The 20,936-nt window shown below is 48.5% G+C and overlaps 1 protein-coding gene across 5 annotated transcripts in view; it reads left to right on the forward strand.

The window, feature by feature from the left end:
• The window catches only part of ATP6V0A1 (ATPase H+ transporting V0 subunit a1), a 56,229-nt gene that overhangs the window by 10,770 nt on the left and 24,523 nt on the right, over positions 1 to 20,936 (forward strand). For 3 of the 5 annotated variants that reach the window (XM_075561849.1, XM_075561850.1, XM_075561851.1), the window contains exons 3-9: positions 2,663 to 2,741; positions 4,629 to 4,726; positions 5,300 to 5,428; positions 14,433 to 14,536; positions 15,665 to 15,791; positions 17,296 to 17,378; positions 18,891 to 18,984. In XM_075561849.1, coding sequence (XP_075417964.1) covers positions 2,663 to 2,741; positions 4,629 to 4,726; positions 5,300 to 5,428; positions 14,433 to 14,536; positions 15,665 to 15,791; positions 17,296 to 17,378; positions 18,891 to 18,984 — 714 coding nt within the window. The remainder of the gene's footprint in view (positions 1 to 2,662; positions 2,742 to 4,628; positions 4,727 to 5,299; positions 5,429 to 14,432; positions 14,537 to 15,664; positions 15,792 to 17,295; positions 17,379 to 18,890; positions 18,985 to 20,936) is intronic. The other 2 variants (XM_075561852.1, XM_075561853.1) reach the window with 2 other exon arrangements.

The raw sequence follows: 20,936 nt of genomic DNA on the forward strand, positions 1-20,936 counted from the left end.
TTTATAGATTGGTATTGGCTAATATCGGACTTAGGGACTTGATCTGGGCTGGGATGTTTTCTCAATGTTCACGACCTCTCATACATAAAACTTTTTTTTTTTTTTTGTGGTACATCAGTTTTACAACTCTTTCTTATACACATATACATCTTTGTGGATTTGTGTCTCTAGTCTACCCAGACTAACACAGACCTGAAGAAGAAAAATTCAAGCCTCAAGTGGCAGTATTGAAGAATTCTACGGGCAAAATACTGAATGATGCAGGAAGCATGAAAAGAAGATGGAAGAAATACACAGAGTCACTGTGGCAGAAGGAATCGATAGACGCTCAACTATTTCAAGAGGTAGCATCTGCTCAAGAACCAGTGTTATTGAAGGAAAAGTCTAAGCTGCACTGAAGACCGGGGTGAAAAACAAGGCTCCAGAAATTGACAGAAAGCCAATTGAGATGTTTGAAAAAATAATAAGAAGAATCAGCTGCAACATAGGAAGTACGCACTGCCAGGGAATTCAGAAGATGACGACCTGACCAACCACCTAGGAGAGATCCGTACTTGTGCCCGTTCCAAAGGAAGGTGATTAATCAGAAGGTGAAGGTTATTAAGGGGAGCTGATATCAAAGAGTTCAAGGAGAAAGAAGATGTTTTGAAAATGATGGTGGCAGCAAGTGTGCAACGGGATTGATTTAATGGATTGTTATAATATCTGTAAGAACTCCCAATAAAAAGCTTTTTTAAAATTTTTGTGAACAAAATCATTACTATTACATGCAAGTGAAATTTTGCCCAACACTTTAAAAAAATTTTTCACTGCCATTGACTTGATTGTGACTCATAGCGACCCCAAAGCTGAATTGCCTCGGAGGGTTTTTCTGGGAGTAAAAAGCCTCTTTCTCCTGTGGAGCGGTGGTGATTTCCAACTTCTGACCGTGTGGTTCACAGCCCAACGCGTAACCCACTGTGCCACCGTGGTTCGCTGAAGATGACTTTCAAATGGCTGCAGCAGTAAGTTGATAGGAAACTGCCAGGCATTCAAGCTGGATTCTGAAGAACGTAGAGTATGAGGGTTATCATTGCTGATATCAGGTGCAGCTTGCTTCAGAACAGGAGATTCCAGAAAAATGGTGGCGTATTTGTTTTTTAATCATTTTCTTGGGGACTTGTGCATCTCCTATCACAATCCATACATACATGCTTTGTGTCAAGCACATTTGTACATTTGTTGCCATCATCATTCTCAAAACATTTACTTTCTACTTGAGCCCTTGGCATCAGCTCCTCATTTTTTCCCTTCCCTCCCCGCTCCCTCTTCCCTCATGCACCCTTGATAATTTATAAATTATTATTATTTTGGCATATCTTACAGTGTCCGATGTCTCCCTTCACCCACTTTTCTGTTGTCCGTCCCCCAGGGAGGAGGTTATATGTAGATCCTTGTAATTGGTTCCCGCTTTCCACCCCACCCTCCCTCCACCCTCCCTGCATCGCCACTCTCACCACTGGTCCTGAAGGGATCCTCCGCCTTGGATTCCCTGTGTTTCCAGTTCCTATCTGCACCAGTAAACGTCCTCTGGTCTAGGTGGATTTGCAAGGTAGAATTGGAATCATGATAGTGGAGGAGGAAGCATTTAGGAACTAGAGGAAAGTTGTATGTTTCATCTTTACTACACTGCACCCTGACTGGCTCCTCTCCTCCCCGCCACCCTTCTGTAAGGGGGTGTCCAGTGTGTTTTTCTTTGTTGACATTTGGGGAGATCATAATAAATTACGGATAAGATTGGGAAGAATGGGAATTCTGAAACAGTCGTGCTCCTATGGAACCTATACATAGACTAAGAGGTAGTCGTTTAAAACTGTGGCTTAAAAGGAGGAAAGAAGAAGAAAGATGCGTGTGGGGCATGTGTCCTCATCACCATGTTGATTCCGTCCGTCTGTGTGCTGGGCACACAACCCACCGCTGGGCTAGATGAAGAAGGAGAGGGAGAGTACCCAAAATACAAAACCTGAGCTTTCTTTATAACCTTGTCCAGTTTTAAAAATAATTTTATTGGGGCTGTTACAGCTCTTAGGATATTCCATACATCTATTGTATCATGTGTATTTATGCATATGTTGTCATCATCATTTCCAAAACATTTTCTGCCTGAGCCCTAGGTATAAGCTCCTCTTTTTCCCCGTCCTTCCCCTTCGCTCCCACCTGCATGAACCCTTGATGGATCATATCTGCTATTATTTCGTGTCTTACACTGCCTGTTGTCTCCCTTCACCCACAGTTCTATTATTCTTCTTCGAGGGTGGCGGCTATATGTCCAACTTTGTGATGGGCTCCCAACATTGTCCAAATTTTAAGGGGCAAGGTCACTGAGATGTTTAGCCTTAGAAAAAAATTTATACTACGATACGCTGCCTAATTTGCATGCATTTCAATAACTGTGCGGCAGTGAGGGGGTGGTTTTTATTTGCGGCTGGTGTAACTGGCCTCCAAGCCGTTTTTGTGGCTCAGTAGGCACTTTTGATTAATGTTACAGGCAACGTTGACACAAGAGTAGGTTTTCACTCTGCAGTGTATGTATGTTGTTTGCAAAATATAGGGAGTAGATGGCAATATTTACATATTTAAATGTTTGTCTGATAATGTGTTCTCGGTTTGTTTTTTTTCCCAGTTGAATCCAGATGTGAATGTTTTCCAGCGGAAATTTGTGAATGAAGTTAGAAGATGTGAAGAAATGGATCGAAAGCTTCGTATGTCTATTTTGGTTTTGTATGATTACGATTGTCAAGATTAAATGTCACTTCCTGAGCCATGCAGCCTCCGTTTTGAGATCTGATGAGCAGCCAATTAGTAGGGAGGGGAGTGTCCTGGAGGGTGAGGTCTGCGTCCAATAGAGAGGGACATTCTGGCAATGCTCACTTGCTCTCAATTCTGCATCTGACTTGTCATCCTTGGGCTTCTGGGTCTCGGGATGTGAGCAGTCTACCTGCCGTCTGATTTGCCAAGTTTGGGTTCATCACAGTGAGCCCCAAGAAAGGAAGTACAACATGTGACCCAAGAGCAGGTACCCTACACTCCAAAATAACTGCTTAATTGTTCTGATATAGCGGTTGCTTGTTGGGTTGTGATCCATATGGTTAGCAATTCAAAGTCGCCAGCAGCTCCAAGGGAGAAAGACTGGGTTTTCTACTCCTGTAAATGGTCACCGTCCCAGAAACCCACAAGGGATCATTATGAGCCAGCACTGACTCCATGACAGTGAGGTTTTGTGGGTTTTTTTTAATACTAACAAGGACATGGGGAGTGTACGAAAATAGCTATTGAGAGTATGGGATCGTGGTACAAGGAACATGAAGTTGAATCAATCTGAGTTTATTAATATGAGCTCACTAAGTTTATTATTCATCCTGCATTTCATTTTGATATATTAGAAAGAGATCTACTAATTTATTTGGTTGGCTCATTGAAGCATGATTTAAGCACTGGCCTATACGAAATCAAGTTGAAATGCCAAGTCTGCCTTGGCAATACACCTCCACCATCCTTCCTTAAGAGTATGTCAACTCTAGCCCTGTCATAATTCAGTCAGCAGGGCCCTTGATCACGCTTCCCTTCCGTAAGATACTGTCCTGGTTTTTGACATGGACAGCATTCTGTGGATTGGATCTAGTAAGTAAGAAATAACAATGATGCTAGACTCCCTGGTAAGGCATTTGGATGCTAGAAGGTGGGAGGTTTAGCCAACAAAGGTTCAAGGCCATCCATCACAATGGAATTTCTAGGTGTCGGGTGGTGTGAGGCATGCCAAGATATAGGAGGCGCCACTTGGAGGTGGACCTCTTAGGATTTTGGAGGCAACATAGTTCTCATTTGGGACTGCTACCCAGGCCTGTTTAGCAAATGACTGAAGAAGCCACCAGTTTTGAGTGCTGTCCATAACAAGAGAAGGCCCGGCAACAAGTTCAGGTGCCAGCCCCCCACCCCCCCCCCGTGTCACGCTGCCTCTTAGACCATGTGACCTGGCTGATCAGATGGCTCTTCACGTGCCAGTGGCAGGCAGGCAGAGATGCTGTTTGGAATCTTTGTAAGCCCCACTGGTGAATCACAGTGCAGACCCTTAAGATTTGGTATCAAGGCTCTGCCATCCTATGCAGATAACTACTCCTTTTGAAGTTATTACTGGGCCTTAGAGACTGAACACGTAACCATGGTCCACCGTCACTCTGTGGCCAAAGCTGACCTTGAACTGACCCACCGAGTCATAAAGGTGGATGTCCGCAGCAGCACTGCATTATTAGATGTGATTATACCTGCCTTCATGAGCATTCCCTCAAAATGAGTTTGTCTACACACACGTGTGGGTACGTGCACACACACACACACACACACACACACACTTACACACACACGTGGGGGAGAGGCCAGCCCCTCCATAATAAGTCATGGGTTCGATAGGTGTAATTGTCCGGTTAAGATACATAAAGATTATAGTCAACCATAGAGAGCATGAGAGATAGAAGAGCGAGTCAAATAAATAAGTCAGGCCCACTTCATGGTGGCATGCTCACCTCCTGGATGGGCACAATCTGACCAACCAGGCGCGTTGCCGCAGTCAAGCTCTGCTTTTGTCACCTTAGGGTTTGTCGAGAAAGAAATAAGGAAAGCCAACATTCCTATTCTGGATACCGGTGAAAATCCAGAGGTGCCCTTCCCCCGAGACATGATTGACCTCGAGGTAAGCACTTTCTGTGGGGGAAATAGATCATGTTTCCCCTATGCTTATATACAGAAATCACTTTCCTGAAGATCCGGATGAGGAGTAGACTCGTTCTGGCGAGATCCTATCAGCCTTACTCATTGGTTGCACTTCCTGATGGGTGGGGTTGGAGTGAATTCCATTATTGAAAGTATCGGACAGTATTTCCAACAGTGTCATTGGCCATGAAGTAAATTCCTTGGTAAATTAAAACCTTGCTGGATTCGAGTCAACCTTATATTGTATTAATCTCATAGACACTAAGTAAACGGCCAAAAGGCTTTTTCAGAATTACTTTGTACATCCAAAGTCCCCTGAGAGAAATGTACTGTATGTACTAGAATCAAGAGATAAAGACTATTTTAAGCAAGAAACCTCTCGTAGAGAGAATTTTTCCTGCTGAAACCATGGTATCTGGTGTGTAGATAGCTTTGAACTGGCAAGGTGGTTATACTTCTGAATAGGCATTCACTTACTGGCTTTCAGAGCAAGTGGACTTGGTTTGAATTCATATTGATCCACACACATCCCCGCTTTTTTTTCCCCCTCTAGGCCAATTTTGAGAAGATTGAAAATGAACTGAAGGAAATCAACACAAACCAGGAAGCTCTGAAGAGAAACTTCCTGGAACTGACTGAATTAAAATTTATACTCCGCAAAACCCAGCAGTTTTTCGATGAGGTCGGTCAGTCCGCTGTTTCTCTGAGCTTTCCGAGCAGCTGGCGCCCCACCCGCCCAAGGGGCCACAGTTTTGTCCCAGTAATCCTTTTAATTTGCTAGTTTGGAAGCAGTACCATTTTTGCACCCTGTTTTAGTTGAAGAAATGTCAGATTATGTTCCATTTCTCATGCAGTGCACAGCCAACCATGGTTTTGTATATTTTTTACATTTTCTGCAATTTTTCATCTCCAGATGGGGAAAGGTACCCTAAAATAGTTGTATAGTCATAATTAATGCAGTCTTCCACATGTGTATTTTACGGTAAGTACTTGCTTAAGGGGAAAGTTGAAGAAACAAGTGTTGTCTGGTTATTTGAAAGATAGCAAAGTTTTACATCACCAGACTTTTGGGCAACAAATTTTATCAGCCATTCTGCGTATTCTAAAGCTTATTTTTAGGAGATTTTTCTCAGTGTTGTCTGGAAACAGTGTTAGGATGTTCTTTGAAGTTGCTGGATTCTCACATCAACTCCACCTCATGGGGGAAAAGGTTACTTTCGGTTTAAAGGTATAGAGTACTAAATTGTCAGTAAAGTCCATAGAAAAGTTTTGGGAACAAGGATCTCAGAAGGCTGCTTCTCCTAATTAAACCTGGGAAGGCATCTTAACTTTCATCTGTATGGGGGTGGGATTCCAAAAGTTCTTAGAAAAATCCCATTACCTTTCAAGTCCCTTTTTCCACGAATTTTTTGAAGCATCTTCCTATGTTGTTTTTTGATAACCTCTTTATTAGGAACGTCGGGCAATCCAGAGGTTGCTCCAGCCACTGTTGAGCGTGCCTTCTGATCACTGTTCTATATTTCCATTGTTGGTCAGAATATTTGGCAAAACTTTTAAATACAGAGAATCTGTTTTAGTTAGCCTTGCCTTAGCCGCCGCGCTCCCCTCCTTTTATGAAGAAACTCTAAAATTTAAAAATGGCTGCCATCAAGTCGATGATGCCAACACAGGGATCCTATAAGACAGGTTAGAATTGTCCCTGTGGGTTTCTGAGACCAACTCTTTACAGGAGTAGAAAGTGCACTCTTTCTCCCACTGAGTGGCTGGTAGCTTTGAACTGCTGACCTTGCAGGAAGCAGCCCAAGAGGAGAAGCAAATTCTCCATAGTTCTCTAGGCTGGAAGAGGGAGAGGTTCATCAGTCTTATCCGGGAGCTGTTAGAAATGCAAAATCTTAGGGCCAACACTATCCTCAGCTCCCCCCACCGCCAATCAGAAACCGAGGGTGGGGCTCCGAAATCTGTGTTTTGAGAAGGCCCACTGAGGCCCATTCTAGTTTGAGGCCACCAGGACAGAGCAGGTCTGTGGAAAGAAACTGTGCCGCATTCCACAGTAACTGAGGGTTTGACTCGAGAGAAACCGGCCCAGTAAAAAGCTCTGCTGGGGCGGGGGGGCGCAAATGAATTTAATCTCCTGATCCTTCCAAGAATGGATCTGGTTGTCTGTGATCGGGGGCTGGTGAGCACATTCAGCTTGCACCCAGAGTTGAGGCTGCTGAGCGTGGTGGAGACTGCTTTCAGCTTTCTTCCACACGCTTGCATCGGCGGGTGCGGGGCAGTGTGATGACCGCCTTCCAAGTGTTTTAGGCCTTTTGCAACAGTGAACGCCCCGTCTGCCGCGTGGGGTGAGTGAGCAGACCCTCGGGGATTGCCGTTCCCCCTGTGCTGGCTTCACTAAGCCAACACGCGGCCTTGGCGACACAGGAGATGAGTAAGGCGTGGTCCCTGCCTTCTTGGAATGTGCCACTCAGTCGTATCAGGAAACACCTCAGAGCACATTGCCTCCCAGTACTCAGAGATGTGTGCTCTCTTAATGTGCCCAAGCTGCTGCCCACAGGGGACAAGGACACCTGGGCTCCTGGCCGAAGCCCAGCAGCTGTAAGCCTCACTGGGGGCTGAATTTTGTTACACCCTGCGTTAGTCTGGGTAGACTAGAGAAACAAAATTCATAAACACTCATATTTTATAAGCATTTTATATAAAGCGTAATTGTACATTAAGCATCCCAACCCAGTCCACTCCAAGCCCATAAGTCCGACATTAGCCCATATTTCTGACATCGATCTACAAAGTCCTCAAACTCACAAAACACACACATTGACACTGAATGCAGGAGGAAAGCCTAATCAGTGAACGTGCAAGCATCTCAGCACTGGGGGGGTCTCCACACGGCTGCTCCAGCACCCCAGGCTGCATCAGGGTAGGTCCATGTGGCTTCTCCCCAGGGAATGTCTCACAGGAAGTGAGCCTCGCCAGCTGAGACAGAGAACTAGCTAAGGCAGCCGCAACTGGTCTGACCATCAGAGAGCAAGAGATCAGACAGGTGAGGCTCACCGAGCCATCTATCTCTCCGCCCTTCATTTAATCCCACATGTGTTCATCGGCCAGGTTGGCACAATAAACCTTAACTATCTCACGCCCCTTTCCCTCCCTGCTTGATGTAACCTTTAGCTCACTAAAGGTATGTAGGAAAATGTAGGAAAATCGCTTCCACAGCCTCCCTAGTTTGAGGATTGGCGGGAGCTTCCTAAACTCATTAATTTAGGGAGAAATTGTAAAGAAAGAATGACAGGTAGATTCCTTAGGGAAAATGCTTCTTTAAACTCTTTAATTTTATAAAGAGATAGCCAAAGTTAAAGGAACTACTTGGAATGATGACGTTTTGTTTTGGGGTTGTTGTTGTTGAATCATTGAGCTGTGGATTTAGTTAGACTTTTTGTTTTGTGATTAATAAGTCTCAACATGAACTGCCCATCACGAGACCTGCTTGTTCCTTCTGTAATGAGCGGTCTCCCCTCCTCTTTATACAAACCCGGCAGAAGGCCTCTGTGAGGAGAGGCCGTCCTTGGCTTTCACAGCCGGCCCCGCCCCACACTGGTTCTCAGCCCCGCACACAAGTGCAGGAAGCACTCCCTGTCTCAGGGCCTGTGTCTAGTCTGCTCTTAGCAACGGACCTGGTCCTGATGTGACCGCACTGCAGGCTCAGGTGTCGCTGCTGGGAACAAAGACAAGGACTCTCGGGGTGAGCGTGTCCGTACCCTGAGCATGCACACTCCCAATAATTCAAAACTGGGGTCACTCCCAAATCGCCCAGTTAGGGGTGGGGGGTGCCTGAAGATGTGGTTTCCGTCCATGCCTGAAATTGTACTGTGTGCAAATGGCCTGACACACTACCAATGGCAAGCCCCTCTTTATTTCCTTCAATACAACTATAATGTGGTGACCATATGATTCCTAATAATGAAATCGCAGGAAGTGGCCAGATTAGGGCAGATCTGTAGGCACCAGGGTTGTGAACGGCAGGGTGTGTTGAAGGGGCAGCGTGAAACATATTGCAATCTTATGATTTAAGATGATTTGCAAATTGGACTTTTCTTGTCCAGAGCATTAAAAATGACTTGTTAATGATGATCCTTTTCTCAGTCTTCTTGCTTATGAAGAACTAAGAGCTGGAGAGATTTCTCTGCATCTTGTACCATAAGCACCACAGCCTATGTAGGAGACTGTACAGAAGACTGGAAAAGTAATGGTTAATGGCATGCAGACCCCGCTCTCCTTCCCTTCTGAGTTTTCCATCCATCTGCTTTCTTTTTTCTTTTTTTTTCTTTCCCATTTGTCATCTGCTCTGGGGCTTGGTGATGGGGCGTGGCAAATGGCTTAGGTGCAAAGATGAGATTTCTGCCTCAGGGTGGTTAAAAATCCACGCTCGCTCTTGGTGGCTGACTTCGCTTCACTGGGTGTGCTGCCCTGCACTGGAGCCTGCTGCTTCCTGTGGTGACTGGGGAAAGAGGTCAGCCAAAGGGCAGAGCAGGTAACACTGGCCAGAGTCGCAATATGTCACCATTGGAGAGCCCAGATTTTCCAAGATTAGATGTAAATCGAATCAGTCCCCAGGTTAAGAACGCCTGACTTACGGACACCTGCTTAAGAACGGACCGCCTTGTCAGGCCCATGGTGTTAACCTTTTGAGAGCAATAGAGTGGTTTGTCATAAGAATGCATGAGCGCCGTTGTGACGTTCCTGAAAAGCCTGCAGGGCCTCTGCAGCTCACTGGCTCGGGGGAGAGCACCTTGTGCCTTTTGAAAATGGGATCACGTCGCCCTGAGCGTCAGGTGGAGCATGCAGCTTTCCCGTGATTTGCGCCTGTAGCCGGGGCCTCCACAGCTGAGCGTAATGCAAGTGCCGGTGATGCTTCAAAGGGAAGAGAAACGGTCGCAGCTGAAAAATGAAGTGGGAATAACCCCGTGATCGGGAAGAAGCCCCGCTCCCCCTGTCACTGGACAGCATTACACGGCAGGCAGGCCGGCCGCGGCTAGGGCAATTTAAAAGGATAAGGTGAGACTGATGAGCCTCTCTTAGGCTCTGCCCCTTGAAAGGCACACTTATGATACCAAGCAACACGGTTTAATTAGCGAAATGTAATAGAAAGGCTACTGATAATTTGGTTACCCATTGACATTGAGTTGAACTCTGACACACAGTGACGCGATTGGACAGTCTGGAACGGCCCCAGGGGGGGGATGTTTCCGAGGCCATAGATCTGATGGGGACAGATTGCCACATCTCTCTCCTGTGGAGCAGCTGGTGGGCTTGAACTGTTGACTCTCGGGAGGGTAAGGGAAGACTCAGAGCGTTCAGTGATTGAAAAGCTGCAGGTGCAGCAGGGAAGGTGGCTGGGATGAATTTGTCGTGAGTGATTGGAGGGCAGACGCTCGTAATAGTCCAGTGCAAGGTGACGCAGTGGCCGTGTAAGTGCTGGGAGGGGGTCCCCTGAAACGTCGGGGGGAAATGTATTGAGGGAGGTTCTTTGCCAGACCAAACATTTAGTGTAGGTGGGACTGGTTTATTTGGGGGAGAAAAATGTCTAAAAGCAACTACACTTTGGAAGATGCACCAGGGCCCAGCGCCTCAGAGGACAGGCTGACCTTATTTAAAAAAATATATTTTATTGGGGTTTCGTATCACAATCCATCCATATATCCATTGTGTGAAGCACATTTGTACATTTGTTGCCATCATCATTCTCAAGACATTTTCTTTCTACTTGAGCCCTTGGTATCAGCTTCTCATTTTCCCCTCCCTACCTGCCCCTGTCCCTCACGAACCCTTGATAACTTATAAATTATTGTTATTTTTGTCATATCTTACACTGTCCGACATCTCCCTTCACCTGCTTTTCTGTCGTCAGTCCCCCAGGGAGGGGGTTATATGTAGATCCTTTTAATCGGTTCCCCCTTTCCACCCCACCTTCCCTCCACCCTCCCGGTGTCACCACTCTCACCACTGATCCTGAAGGGGGATCGTCTGTCCTGGATTCCCTGTGTTTCCAGTTCCTATCTGCACCAGTAAACATCCTCTGGTCTAGGTGGATTTGTAAGGTAGAATTGGGATCATGACAGTGGGGGATGGGAGGAAGTATTAAAGAACTAGAGGATAGTTGTATGCTTCATCGTTGCTACACTGCACCCTGGATGGGTTTTCAAGGTCCAAGACACTTCCCAGGATAGCGAAGGCATTTCTTCCTACTATTTGGAAGACAAATGCAAACGCTTGGGTTACAATTGCTGTCTTTAAAGATTGGTTCTGAAACCATTTTATTCTGCTTTTGACCATTATTGCCGGTCCAGAAGATTCCCCTTGTGCTCGACAACACGTCCGGACATCCAAGCACTGTAAACGGCCTTCCCTCCAATAGACAGGCTGTATTTCCCCCGCAGCAACACCACATTGCTACTTCAGCCAGAGGATCAGGAGGCCTAGCCTGCTTTAGTACCCCTTCGTGAGAGCGCACCTTTCAGAGCGGACCAGCTATGCCTCAGGGAGTTCTCAAGGAGTAATTCACATCTTAGGATATCATCAAAAATATTCCCGAATCTGGGGACGAAGTGAAGCGCAGCCGACTGGAAGCAATGTGGGACAAGCTGCGCCCCAGCTCCTGTGTGCTTTCCCGGGATCTGCAGCGACCAGACATCGCCGAAGGCAGGCGGCCCGGAGATGATACTGGGAACGAACTGCAGTTGGACATCAGTGAAGCTGATTGCGTTGTTCCTGGACTCCCAGGCAGAAGGACTAACCGACAGAGACTTTACAGAGCCCGAGCCCCGCATGGTAGCCTCGGGGGCCTCAAGCCTCCAGAACCAAGAAGTTTCTAACAAGACTTAGCTGAAGCCTTTTGCTTCATTGAAGCAGGGACGGCAACGTCAGCAGAGCAAGGTCCTAATTCAGAGAGGCTTACCAAGTTTGCAGTTACCAAAGGCCTCAGCTGCTACGCGGCCACTGATGGTGAGAAGAAAAAAACAAAACCTCTGTACAAACCTCCCTTGCTACCTACTTGACGAACTTGACTCCACTAGTAAAGCCAGCAGCAGAATCCGACCCTGACTCTTCAGCACCAGGCCCATCCTCCCAACACAGGCGCCTCCTCTTGGACGAGAACCACCTGTCAGTCGATTTCTGCATCACCCAGTTAATGATGATTGTTTTCATAAAGTTACCCCTGAAGGTCCCTTCCGATATGCAAGATACGCATGGAATGAGAGTGAGCGTTCCCCTTTAATCATGGCCTTTTCCTTCTTGCCCTACTGAACATTTTTAGAGCTGTTTCTTTAGTTAAAATACATTTTTATATAGTGTATATCTACACACAGGATCTCTCTTAGTATAGACCCATATGTAGTTACTTTTGTTATAATTATGTTGAAGATGTTTTAGCCTATTTGGGAATGCTTCTTTAAATATTTTATATGCATAGAAGGTAAATTATTCTAAAATTGGTTGTGGTGATGGTTGTACAACTCTTCTTAATGTGATTGCACTATTGAATGTGTGACTTGTGAATTATATGGCAATAAAATGTTTTGTAAAAAAGATAAATGAAAAACTTCCACACACACAAAGGAAAGGTAAAATATACTATATATTGAGACAAACATTTGACTGACACAGATAAGAATTATAATAACCTGTCCTGACTTACTTACAAATTTGATGGACTGACTGAGAAACAGAACTCGTTCGTAACCTGGGGACACTCCATAGCATGCGATGTTGATTTTCAGCCTCGTAGTTAGGGGTTATGGTTATCCTAGTTTTCCACAATTACTTGAGGTAAAAACTCAGGTTTCCTAAGATTCGGGGTCCGCAAGTGTGACATTCGTCCTTGGACTGTTGTTGCATGTTTCTATTTCATCTGGATCCTGCTGGCTTTTGTGGTTGTCCTGTTTAGCTGTTTTATTCCCAGAGGGCGAGTCTTTGGATCAGCCTGTGGCGAGCACTGTGTTTGTGCGGAGTCTTGGCTACAGCCGGAGAGGATGAGTCAGGACACGGGAAGCAGAGTGTCTTGTAAGCAACGCTGTGTCTCCCTGGTCTTTGCGAGAGCAAGTTCAACTATCGCAAGCAGTCATCACCCAAACAAGATGCCTGTGGCACCGAGTCAGGCGATTTGAATCCAAGTAGAAACAAAATGAACCCCTGAGTTTCCATCCCACAGCAAGTGGCAGCCTGGGCCCCCGGCCCCTTAGAGTAAACAGGTCTGGGGTATTTGCCCAGGGCCTGTCCCACCTTCTGTTTGTGGAGTCTGCATCAGTAACCTATTTCCCAACACAATTGCTTTTATTCGCTGTGTGCTTTTTTGTTGTTGTTAAGCCCTCAGACTTACCTGGTTTATACTGTTTGTTCCTGCGTACGGTCACGTGACTGACTAAAGTGGCGTTCCCACGTGGCTTGTTTGATAGTGGAGTAGAAAGAAGTAGAATCAGATTGAAATTTGGAATGAAAGTGATCCAGGAAAATTACTTTTTTGTTTGGTTTCGCTTTTGTATACGAGGATTGTTCTCATGGTGTGTGGTCAAGCAGTATATGGACATTAGAGGTGAGATGTTGGCTGGACTTTATTTCTGATGGGAGTAAAGGGTGGTCGGGTGAGCTGAGCAGAGAGATGCTAGGAGATACAGACCTGTGTGTAGGAAGGGCCCTCCGCCCCATGTCACTGTATAAACTGTCGTGGTGGAAATCATTTTCAGTCAGATCAATTGGCCCTCCCCATAAGCTACATTTTGCCTTATGGCCTGTTGCCGTTTCTTTACCTTACTTGGCTGACACCGATGGCTTGAGCTATGTTCTCAAGAACCTTAAGTTGTAAAACCCAGTGAACTTTTTGAGATCCCTACATTCCTAGCCAGCAAACAGGACACGCAGATATCTTTTCCCTCTTCCTCCCTGTATGGAACCAGTGGAGGCTCAGAGCTGCCCAACTGCTGGGCCTCTGTCCTTTTGGCAAGAACCGCCCTTCACCGTGCGTGGTTCCCGGTGCGTTATGCGTTGTGTCTGCCGGGAGCTCTCCTGCCGTGAATTGTCAAGGCCGTGAAAAACCCAGGTGCCTGGAGAAGCCTATTCTGTCTTCCTCCGGATCAGAGGACTGGAGCACAGAGACTGTCTTCAAGACAGCGATGGTGCCTTGCTTTCTTCCTAGGAAAGCGCGTCTCCGTCTTTCGCATTCCCACCCAGGGCCAGGGTTAGTTTGCAGCTGCCGGAGAATGAAATCTTGAGTGTATCTGCCGAGCTGCCTGGTTTCCACTCACAGGGGACGGAGCTTGAGCTTCGTGTTCACAGGCCCAGCTAGGTCCTGACACTGTCGCCGCTCGTCCAGGGGATGGATGGGATAGATGGTTTCCACCTAGTAACAGATTTATACATGCCACCATGACTTCATGTTTTTCTTCATCCTTTATTTCTACAACCATCTCCCAGGTGCTTTACTGGGGCCATGTATGCTTTCTTACCTGGTTTGTTTCTTGTTTTCCTCCCTTATTCTTATCTTCTTTGCGTGGGACTGTCTTCTCTTTTGGTGTTTGTTTCGTTTCGTTCTTTCTTTGTTTTTCATCTTTATTTTCTGAACTTATCTCCTGGTTCCTCGTTCCCTGCATGCCACTAACTATTTTCATTAGATATTAATTGATTTGTGAATTCAGGCTGAATTGCATCATCAGCAGATGGCGGATCCAGACCTGTTGGAAGAGTCCTCATCCCTCTTGGAGCCAAGTGAGCTGGGCAGAGGCACACCTCTGAGGCTTGGGTAAGTCCCGCGGCAGCCCTGCCCCACCCGGTGCTGCTTGCTCAGCATTCACGAGAGGCTGCCAGTCCACTTGCTGACCGATGCACTGTACTCTGAGCTTGCAGAGAGGTGTTTCCAAGTCAGTTGTGTCACCTGGGTTCTTGTCACCAGCGTGGCAGTCTTTCCCCTCCCCTGCAATGACCCTAACTCATGGTGTCTCTCACACACACACACACACACACACACACACACACACACACACACACACCACCCACGGGCCAGTGCTTGAGCTCCGTCTTGCCGATTACTCTGTTGTCTCTTCTTTACTTTCCGTGTAGAATCTGTAGTAATGTTTATGCTCAACCTTAAACGTAGAATAATAGTGTGGTACATGTAGTCGTGAGCCGCTAAACACGACATGACGACTAAGAGGGGATTTCGTGAAGCCTTGTGTGCTGGCTTCCGTGAATAATAGTGGTTACGCGACATTAGCCGCGACTAGATGGAAGCCTTTGATTCGGCCCTTCCCTTCGTTCTGAAAACTAGGTCACTGATTTAAGTTCACAAAACATGACTAGCGTGAGATCATAGCTGCCACACCCCCAAAACGGGCAGAATCACGGACGACAACACCGCGCATTTGCAGACCGTGCAGACCAGACCACGGGTTCGATGCACCCCGCGTGGTTGAGGAATGAGGGCAGCTCTGACCGGAGCTCACCAGAAGGTTCAAACGGCAGATGAGCACCGAGTTTTAGCCTTGCAAGTATATTGATGCACCTAAGATGGGCTTGCCAAAAATACATTTGTTGTTACAGCTAACTTCGGGGATGTTTCATTAAAATAATGATGAATCTTGGTGGAAACGTGGTACCAGAATCTTATAGTCATTGACTGTCGCCCGGGTGGTCCCCCCTGCCCCCTCCAATGTTCTCGGTCAGCTTGCATTCAGTTCCGCAGTTGTCTGTCCGCCCGCTCCTGGGTCCAGGAGTGAGGCCGTGAGTGAGGCTCTGGTAGCCCCTTAGACACCATGGCCCAGAGCCTTGTGCTCTCCATCTCTCCTGTTGCTCCTCCCGCCTTTGTCTCCTGAAAGCCACCGACTCCTGCTGTGGCATCGAGTGAGTTCCCAATCGGCTCTTCTCCCCACAGCTTCGTGGCCGGGGTGATCAGCCGGGAGCGCATCCCTACGTTTGAGCGCATGCTGTGGCGGGTGTGCCGGGGCAACGTGTTCCTGCGCCAGGCTGAAATCGAGAACCCTCTGGAGGACCCCGTGACTGTAAGACAAGGAAAGGGCACCCCCTGGCGTCACTCGGCATTGGTGCCCCCTCATCCGACCCCCTACCCACCCACACACCCACTCACCCCCCCCCCCCCACACACACACACAGAGCTGAGCCGAGCCCTTAGGTTTGTCCCTACTTGGATCAGAACGGGAAGGACGTCCCCCTTTCCCTGGCTTCTATCGTATTTATACATTGCATGTGTGCATGACATATACATAGACATTTTTAAAAAACATTTTATTAGGGGCTCATACAACTCTTATCACAATCCATACATATACATACATCAATCGTATAAAGCACATCCGTACATTCTTTGCCCTAATCATTTTCAAAGCATTTCACGTAGACATTTTTGAGTTTTATCTGAAGTTTTCAGTTTGATTGGAAATATACCCCCCACCCCAACAATTTTAAATCTTAGCTTTTATTGTTGTGGTTGATTTGGGACTCAGAGACAGTCTTTTTTGGGGGGGCTATGTCATCCCTCATTCAATCTGGACCCGCCACAGAGACAGACAGCGCAAGGACTGTGGATTCTTTCTCATCCTAGTGCAGACAGTTAGTCCTTCATGGAAATCAGAGCAAGAACAAAGGGAAATTTCCCAAACTGTGATCCTGGTTTAGGTTGATGACATTTTAGTTGGTTAGATTTTTCGTGTACTGGTTTGTTGCAAAGCCTGGAAACCTGTTTTTAAAATATGCACGGGGCAAGACAAAAGAACCATTTCCCCACCCAGTGCTCTGGAAAGGAGGGAGCTTAGCCACTTGGCGTTTGACATAATGGGCCGAGTTGATAATAAGAACCCACGTGAGTGTGGGCGATCCTGATTTGGAGGACTAGAAACGCTTGTCACGTGCACTGCCACGTTTTGACCGCCCCTGGGTATTAACCTGAGTTCCAAGCCCGAGGTGGTTTCTCTGTTCTCAGTGGTCACAGCGGTCCCTCTGAGCCACTCCCCAGCGGAGAGCCATGCGGCTAGCAGTGACCGGGCCGTGTGGCCTGGGCTCGCTGTCCCGAGTGGGAGAGTGAACACGCCACGGCCTGCAGTCCTGCCGATGGGGGGCTTCCTCAGGCCGATGGTGCCAGCTGTCCTCTCTCAGGAAAGGAGTCTGGAAAGCCCCACTCCCCCAGCGGCTGCCCAGGGTCGTAAGACTGCTGAAACGCCATTAACACTTTCCACTCCCGGTCCCTCGCTTCCTCCTAAAGCTCTGTTCACACGTCGCTCATTTTGAAAGCAATACCAGCTCTCTAGACAGCTCCCTGACTTCTGTCCCCAGCACGGCGTCAAGACCCCAGGTGCGCCGAAACGTTCCGTGATGGAACGATCACAGAACAAAAGTTCTTAGCAGTGTGGAGTGGGGTTGTGGGCACAGGACGGAGTTACCCTGTCGCAGAAGGACCGCTCTGTGCCCGTATCACCAAACAGTAAGTTCTTACGAGGGTGCCCTGTGGATCGAGAGGTCTGAAGCCTTGCTCTGTGGTCTGGGGCTTAGGGTGACTACGTGCACAAGTCCGTGTTCATCATTTTCTTCCAAGGCGACCAACTGAAGAACCGAGTCAAGAAAATCTGCGAAGGGTAAGAGACACCCGCCTCTGCTCGTGAGGGCGCCCCACGCCCGGAACCTGGATCTCCCAGGGAACAAAACAGCGAGGAGCCACCCCTGTTAGCGTACACCAACAGGCCCGCTGTGTCTTTTGGCAGTCATCGGGCCACTTAAAACTAGCACCTAGGGCCCCAGGTTCATCTTCAGAAGTTCACTTGCAAGTCCCTTAACATCCAAGCCATGTTCTACGAAATAAGATGTAACTTAGACCTTGTGAGAACATCTTTCTCACAGCGTCCAAATCCTGTAACATCCGAGGTCGCGCTGCATGTGTGGCGCTGTGGGCCTGGTCCTGGGCAGCTGCAGCTCCCCGTGGCTCCGCTCATCTCCAAGAAAGTGTCCTTTTCCACGGCACCGTGCTCCCGGGAAGGTGTGCTCCCGACCCACGGTGCTCGTGCCCCTCCCCCCTTCGGTCGCAGTGGTGGGGCTGGAACCAGAGCTTGGAGCCAGGGTCTGCAGCCCTTTACGCCGAAAGGCTTCCACCCTGAGATGATGACAGTAGGGGTCTCAGGTGTGCACCCCTTCCGGAGGCCTTGGGGAAGGAGGCAGCCCTCCAGCCCTCGTCCCTGTCAGACCCTTAGGCCTGCTACACAACCCCCTCATCCCCCCCGCTCCCCCACCACACACACACACAACCTCAGTGCCCGCCCAGGGCCAGGCAGAGGAGGGGTTGTTGGATCTGAGCCATTCTGGAAGGTCAGGTTTGGAGAAATACCTCCTAGCCCAATTCCGAGTCAGAGCCTGGGAAGGTGCCCCCGTCTCCCAAGTCAGACATTGCTGAGGTGGCGATGGGCCAGGACGCAGGGTGCTGGAGAGCCTGCCGAGGGCTCTGCCTCAGGCACCCAAAGGCAGGGACAGCCTGGACCAGGGTAGGCCGGCCACCAGGGGCTGGCCCCTGCTTGCAGAAACGGACCTCAGATGTATGTATGATGCGGGCGGCTTCAGAGAATTAATGGAAAAACAAAATCAAATGATCGTGGAGATTGCCCAAATGATCGTGGAGATTGGCCTCCTATGGGCACTGTCTGAATGGACCGTATGCCAGGCATGCCTGTATTATCAGAACTAGACTTCCCTTTCCCTGCGGGAAATCATTAAAAGCCACGGTTTGGGTGTGTAGGCACCCTGTTGTGCTGAGTCTCCACCCCCGGCACAGTGTGGTGAGTGCTGGGTTCTTGATGAATCCTGAGGCCGCACCGTACCCCACATGCTTGCCTTCCATACCGCAGGTGATGACTTACCCTGGGCTTGACTTTGTTAAAATGTTGGTTTGCTTCGTGTGTAATCCCAAGGGACCTCAACAGCTACGGAGAAGGTGCAGATAGATCAAATGTCTGTGGTCAGGTCCCTTTCTCTACGTTAATTGTCGATGGGCAAGTCGGTCTAAGCGTTCCCTGTGTTCGCCCTCGGAGCAAGTTAGAGATTGTTGAAACTGGATGGTTAAGAAACGCCCGTGTTCCTCAGGCCGTGTCTGCCCGTTCCAGGTTCCGAGCCTCACTCTACCCCTGCCCTGAGACGCCGCAGGAGAGGAAGGAAATGGCTTCGGGAGTGAACACCAGGATTGATGATCTCCAAATGGTACCCAGAGGGCTGGAGGGAGTCTGTTCTTGTGAAATCAAGCGCTGGGAGAACCCCGTGCTTGCTCGACACGCCCTTAGTTTGTGTATCAGGCACAGGTGCCGCACGGGCTCCCCACCACTGCATGTCCGTGGGTGACACATCCCCCTGGAAGCTGGGCATGCCTGTAGAAATAGCATTGGTCATCTTCAACTGAGGCAGGAAGGCCTTGAGTGTCCAATGCCCCTCCTCTCATGAGCCTGCGATGTGTCTTGTCATGAAAATGATCAGTGTGCTAAGCTAAGAAAAACAGAATCACACACAGAGCCCATTCTTCTCTTGTACACATTCCTACTGGTCACCTGAGGTCTCCACTACACGGTCTGTCCTAAACCTGCTGTGGCTCCCGTGTTACATTTTCCCCAACGGCATGCAAGGGAGGGAGGGCCCTGAGGGAGGAGCCATGCTTTCTACGTCCATGGAAGGAAAGGGGGGCAGGTGGGGACTTGGTTCTCTGGGGAGAGAATTCATGTCCGAGCTTTAGTAGCCGTCCTAAACCCCAAAGACCGTTCCTTCTAGCACGATGAAAACTGCCCGAGGCATGCCCATCACCTCTCAGCCTGAAACCAGAAAGAAGAGCTAGCTAGTGCCCGGCGACCATTACCAATCTCTCTGATTGGGATCCCAGCGGGAGAGAAATGTAGAACAAAATTCAAAACCCTAAAAAAGATGAGACGGACTAATCTGGTAGCGACAGGCGGGCCTTTGACATCCTTCACCTCAGACTGAACCCACTTCTTGTTGATCACCTCTCCACTGACGTGGCAGGCCACCAGAGCACACAGTAACTCGTGTCAGGAGCGTCCTCCCCAGAACCCTCAACCACAGGAGCCCAGGAGGGCAGCATTTGCCCCTCAACCGAGGTCAGAAGGCAGGACGGGGCAGGGCAGGTGTGCACACTGAGCCGGGCCACCCAGGGACGAAGGGGGAAGAGTGCTGTTACCTTGAAGGGCTGGCAGTTCATGTCCCCGAACAGAGTGTGCCTGAGCTGTGGAACGGGAAACTCATTTGCAATGTAGACTTTCACCCAAATGACCATTAAAACCAATTCTTTCTAAATGTTGAAGAAACATTCTCCCTCTGGCCCCCACCGTACATAATCCGTCCTCCTAACCAATGGCTGTCTCCTTGAGCTACATGCTTTGGGTTCACCAGTGGAGGCGAGATCTTAGAGATCTGCTGGTCGGTGGGACACCGAGTTAGTATATCGCGTCAAAGGGCCCCCTGATCTCCCATATTTACGGGTGGATTTAAAAGCATGTGATAGTCAGGATACGTGACCAGAATTTGACTCTTGTTAAGTCCAGTTTTATCAATGGAAACTTTTAAAAGAGCCACTGAGGAGTCAAAGAGGAAGCAAACAGCGCATGATGCAATTGTGAGACACTCGGCTGTGTGGAGCGAGGGGAGATGTGCACCCTCATTCCCAAAGGACGCAACACATCACCTGGGGCTGTGGCCACTGCCCGCCCCTCATTCCCCGCCTTTCTTGGGCATCTCCGTGGTGCTAAGTGAAGTGAAGACGTGTGATTAAATGGGCAAGTGTATTTCAGTGCCTTCCTCTTCCCAGAGAGAGACTCGTGCAGGAATGTGGTTGGTGGGTTGCTTACCCAGCTCCTTCTCAGCAGGAGCCGGGAAACCTCAGTCAGCCGTAAAGACCATGTGGGATGTGAGGTGTCCGCCTCTTCCTTAACCCCTAGTCTGCAGCATATCATCCCTCTAAGGAAAATAGACTCTCCCAGTCTCCGAAGGATCAAAGTGGACCTTTTTGGCCCTGAGAAATATTCAGAGGTGGAAAGCCTTACCTGCCCCATGACGGCAGTAGTAGGAGACAACCTAAATCCCCACCTCTTGGCCCCAGTGGCTCCTACCTCTCAGCATGGCCTGGGCAGACAGTGGCATCCACCGCTGCC

Source organism: Tenrec ecaudatus, chromosome 10, assembly GCF_050624435.1.
Source record: "Tenrec ecaudatus isolate mTenEca1 chromosome 10, mTenEca1.hap1, whole genome shotgun sequence".
Lineage (NCBI taxonomy): Eukaryota > Metazoa > Chordata > Mammalia > Afrosoricida > Tenrecidae > Tenrec > Tenrec ecaudatus.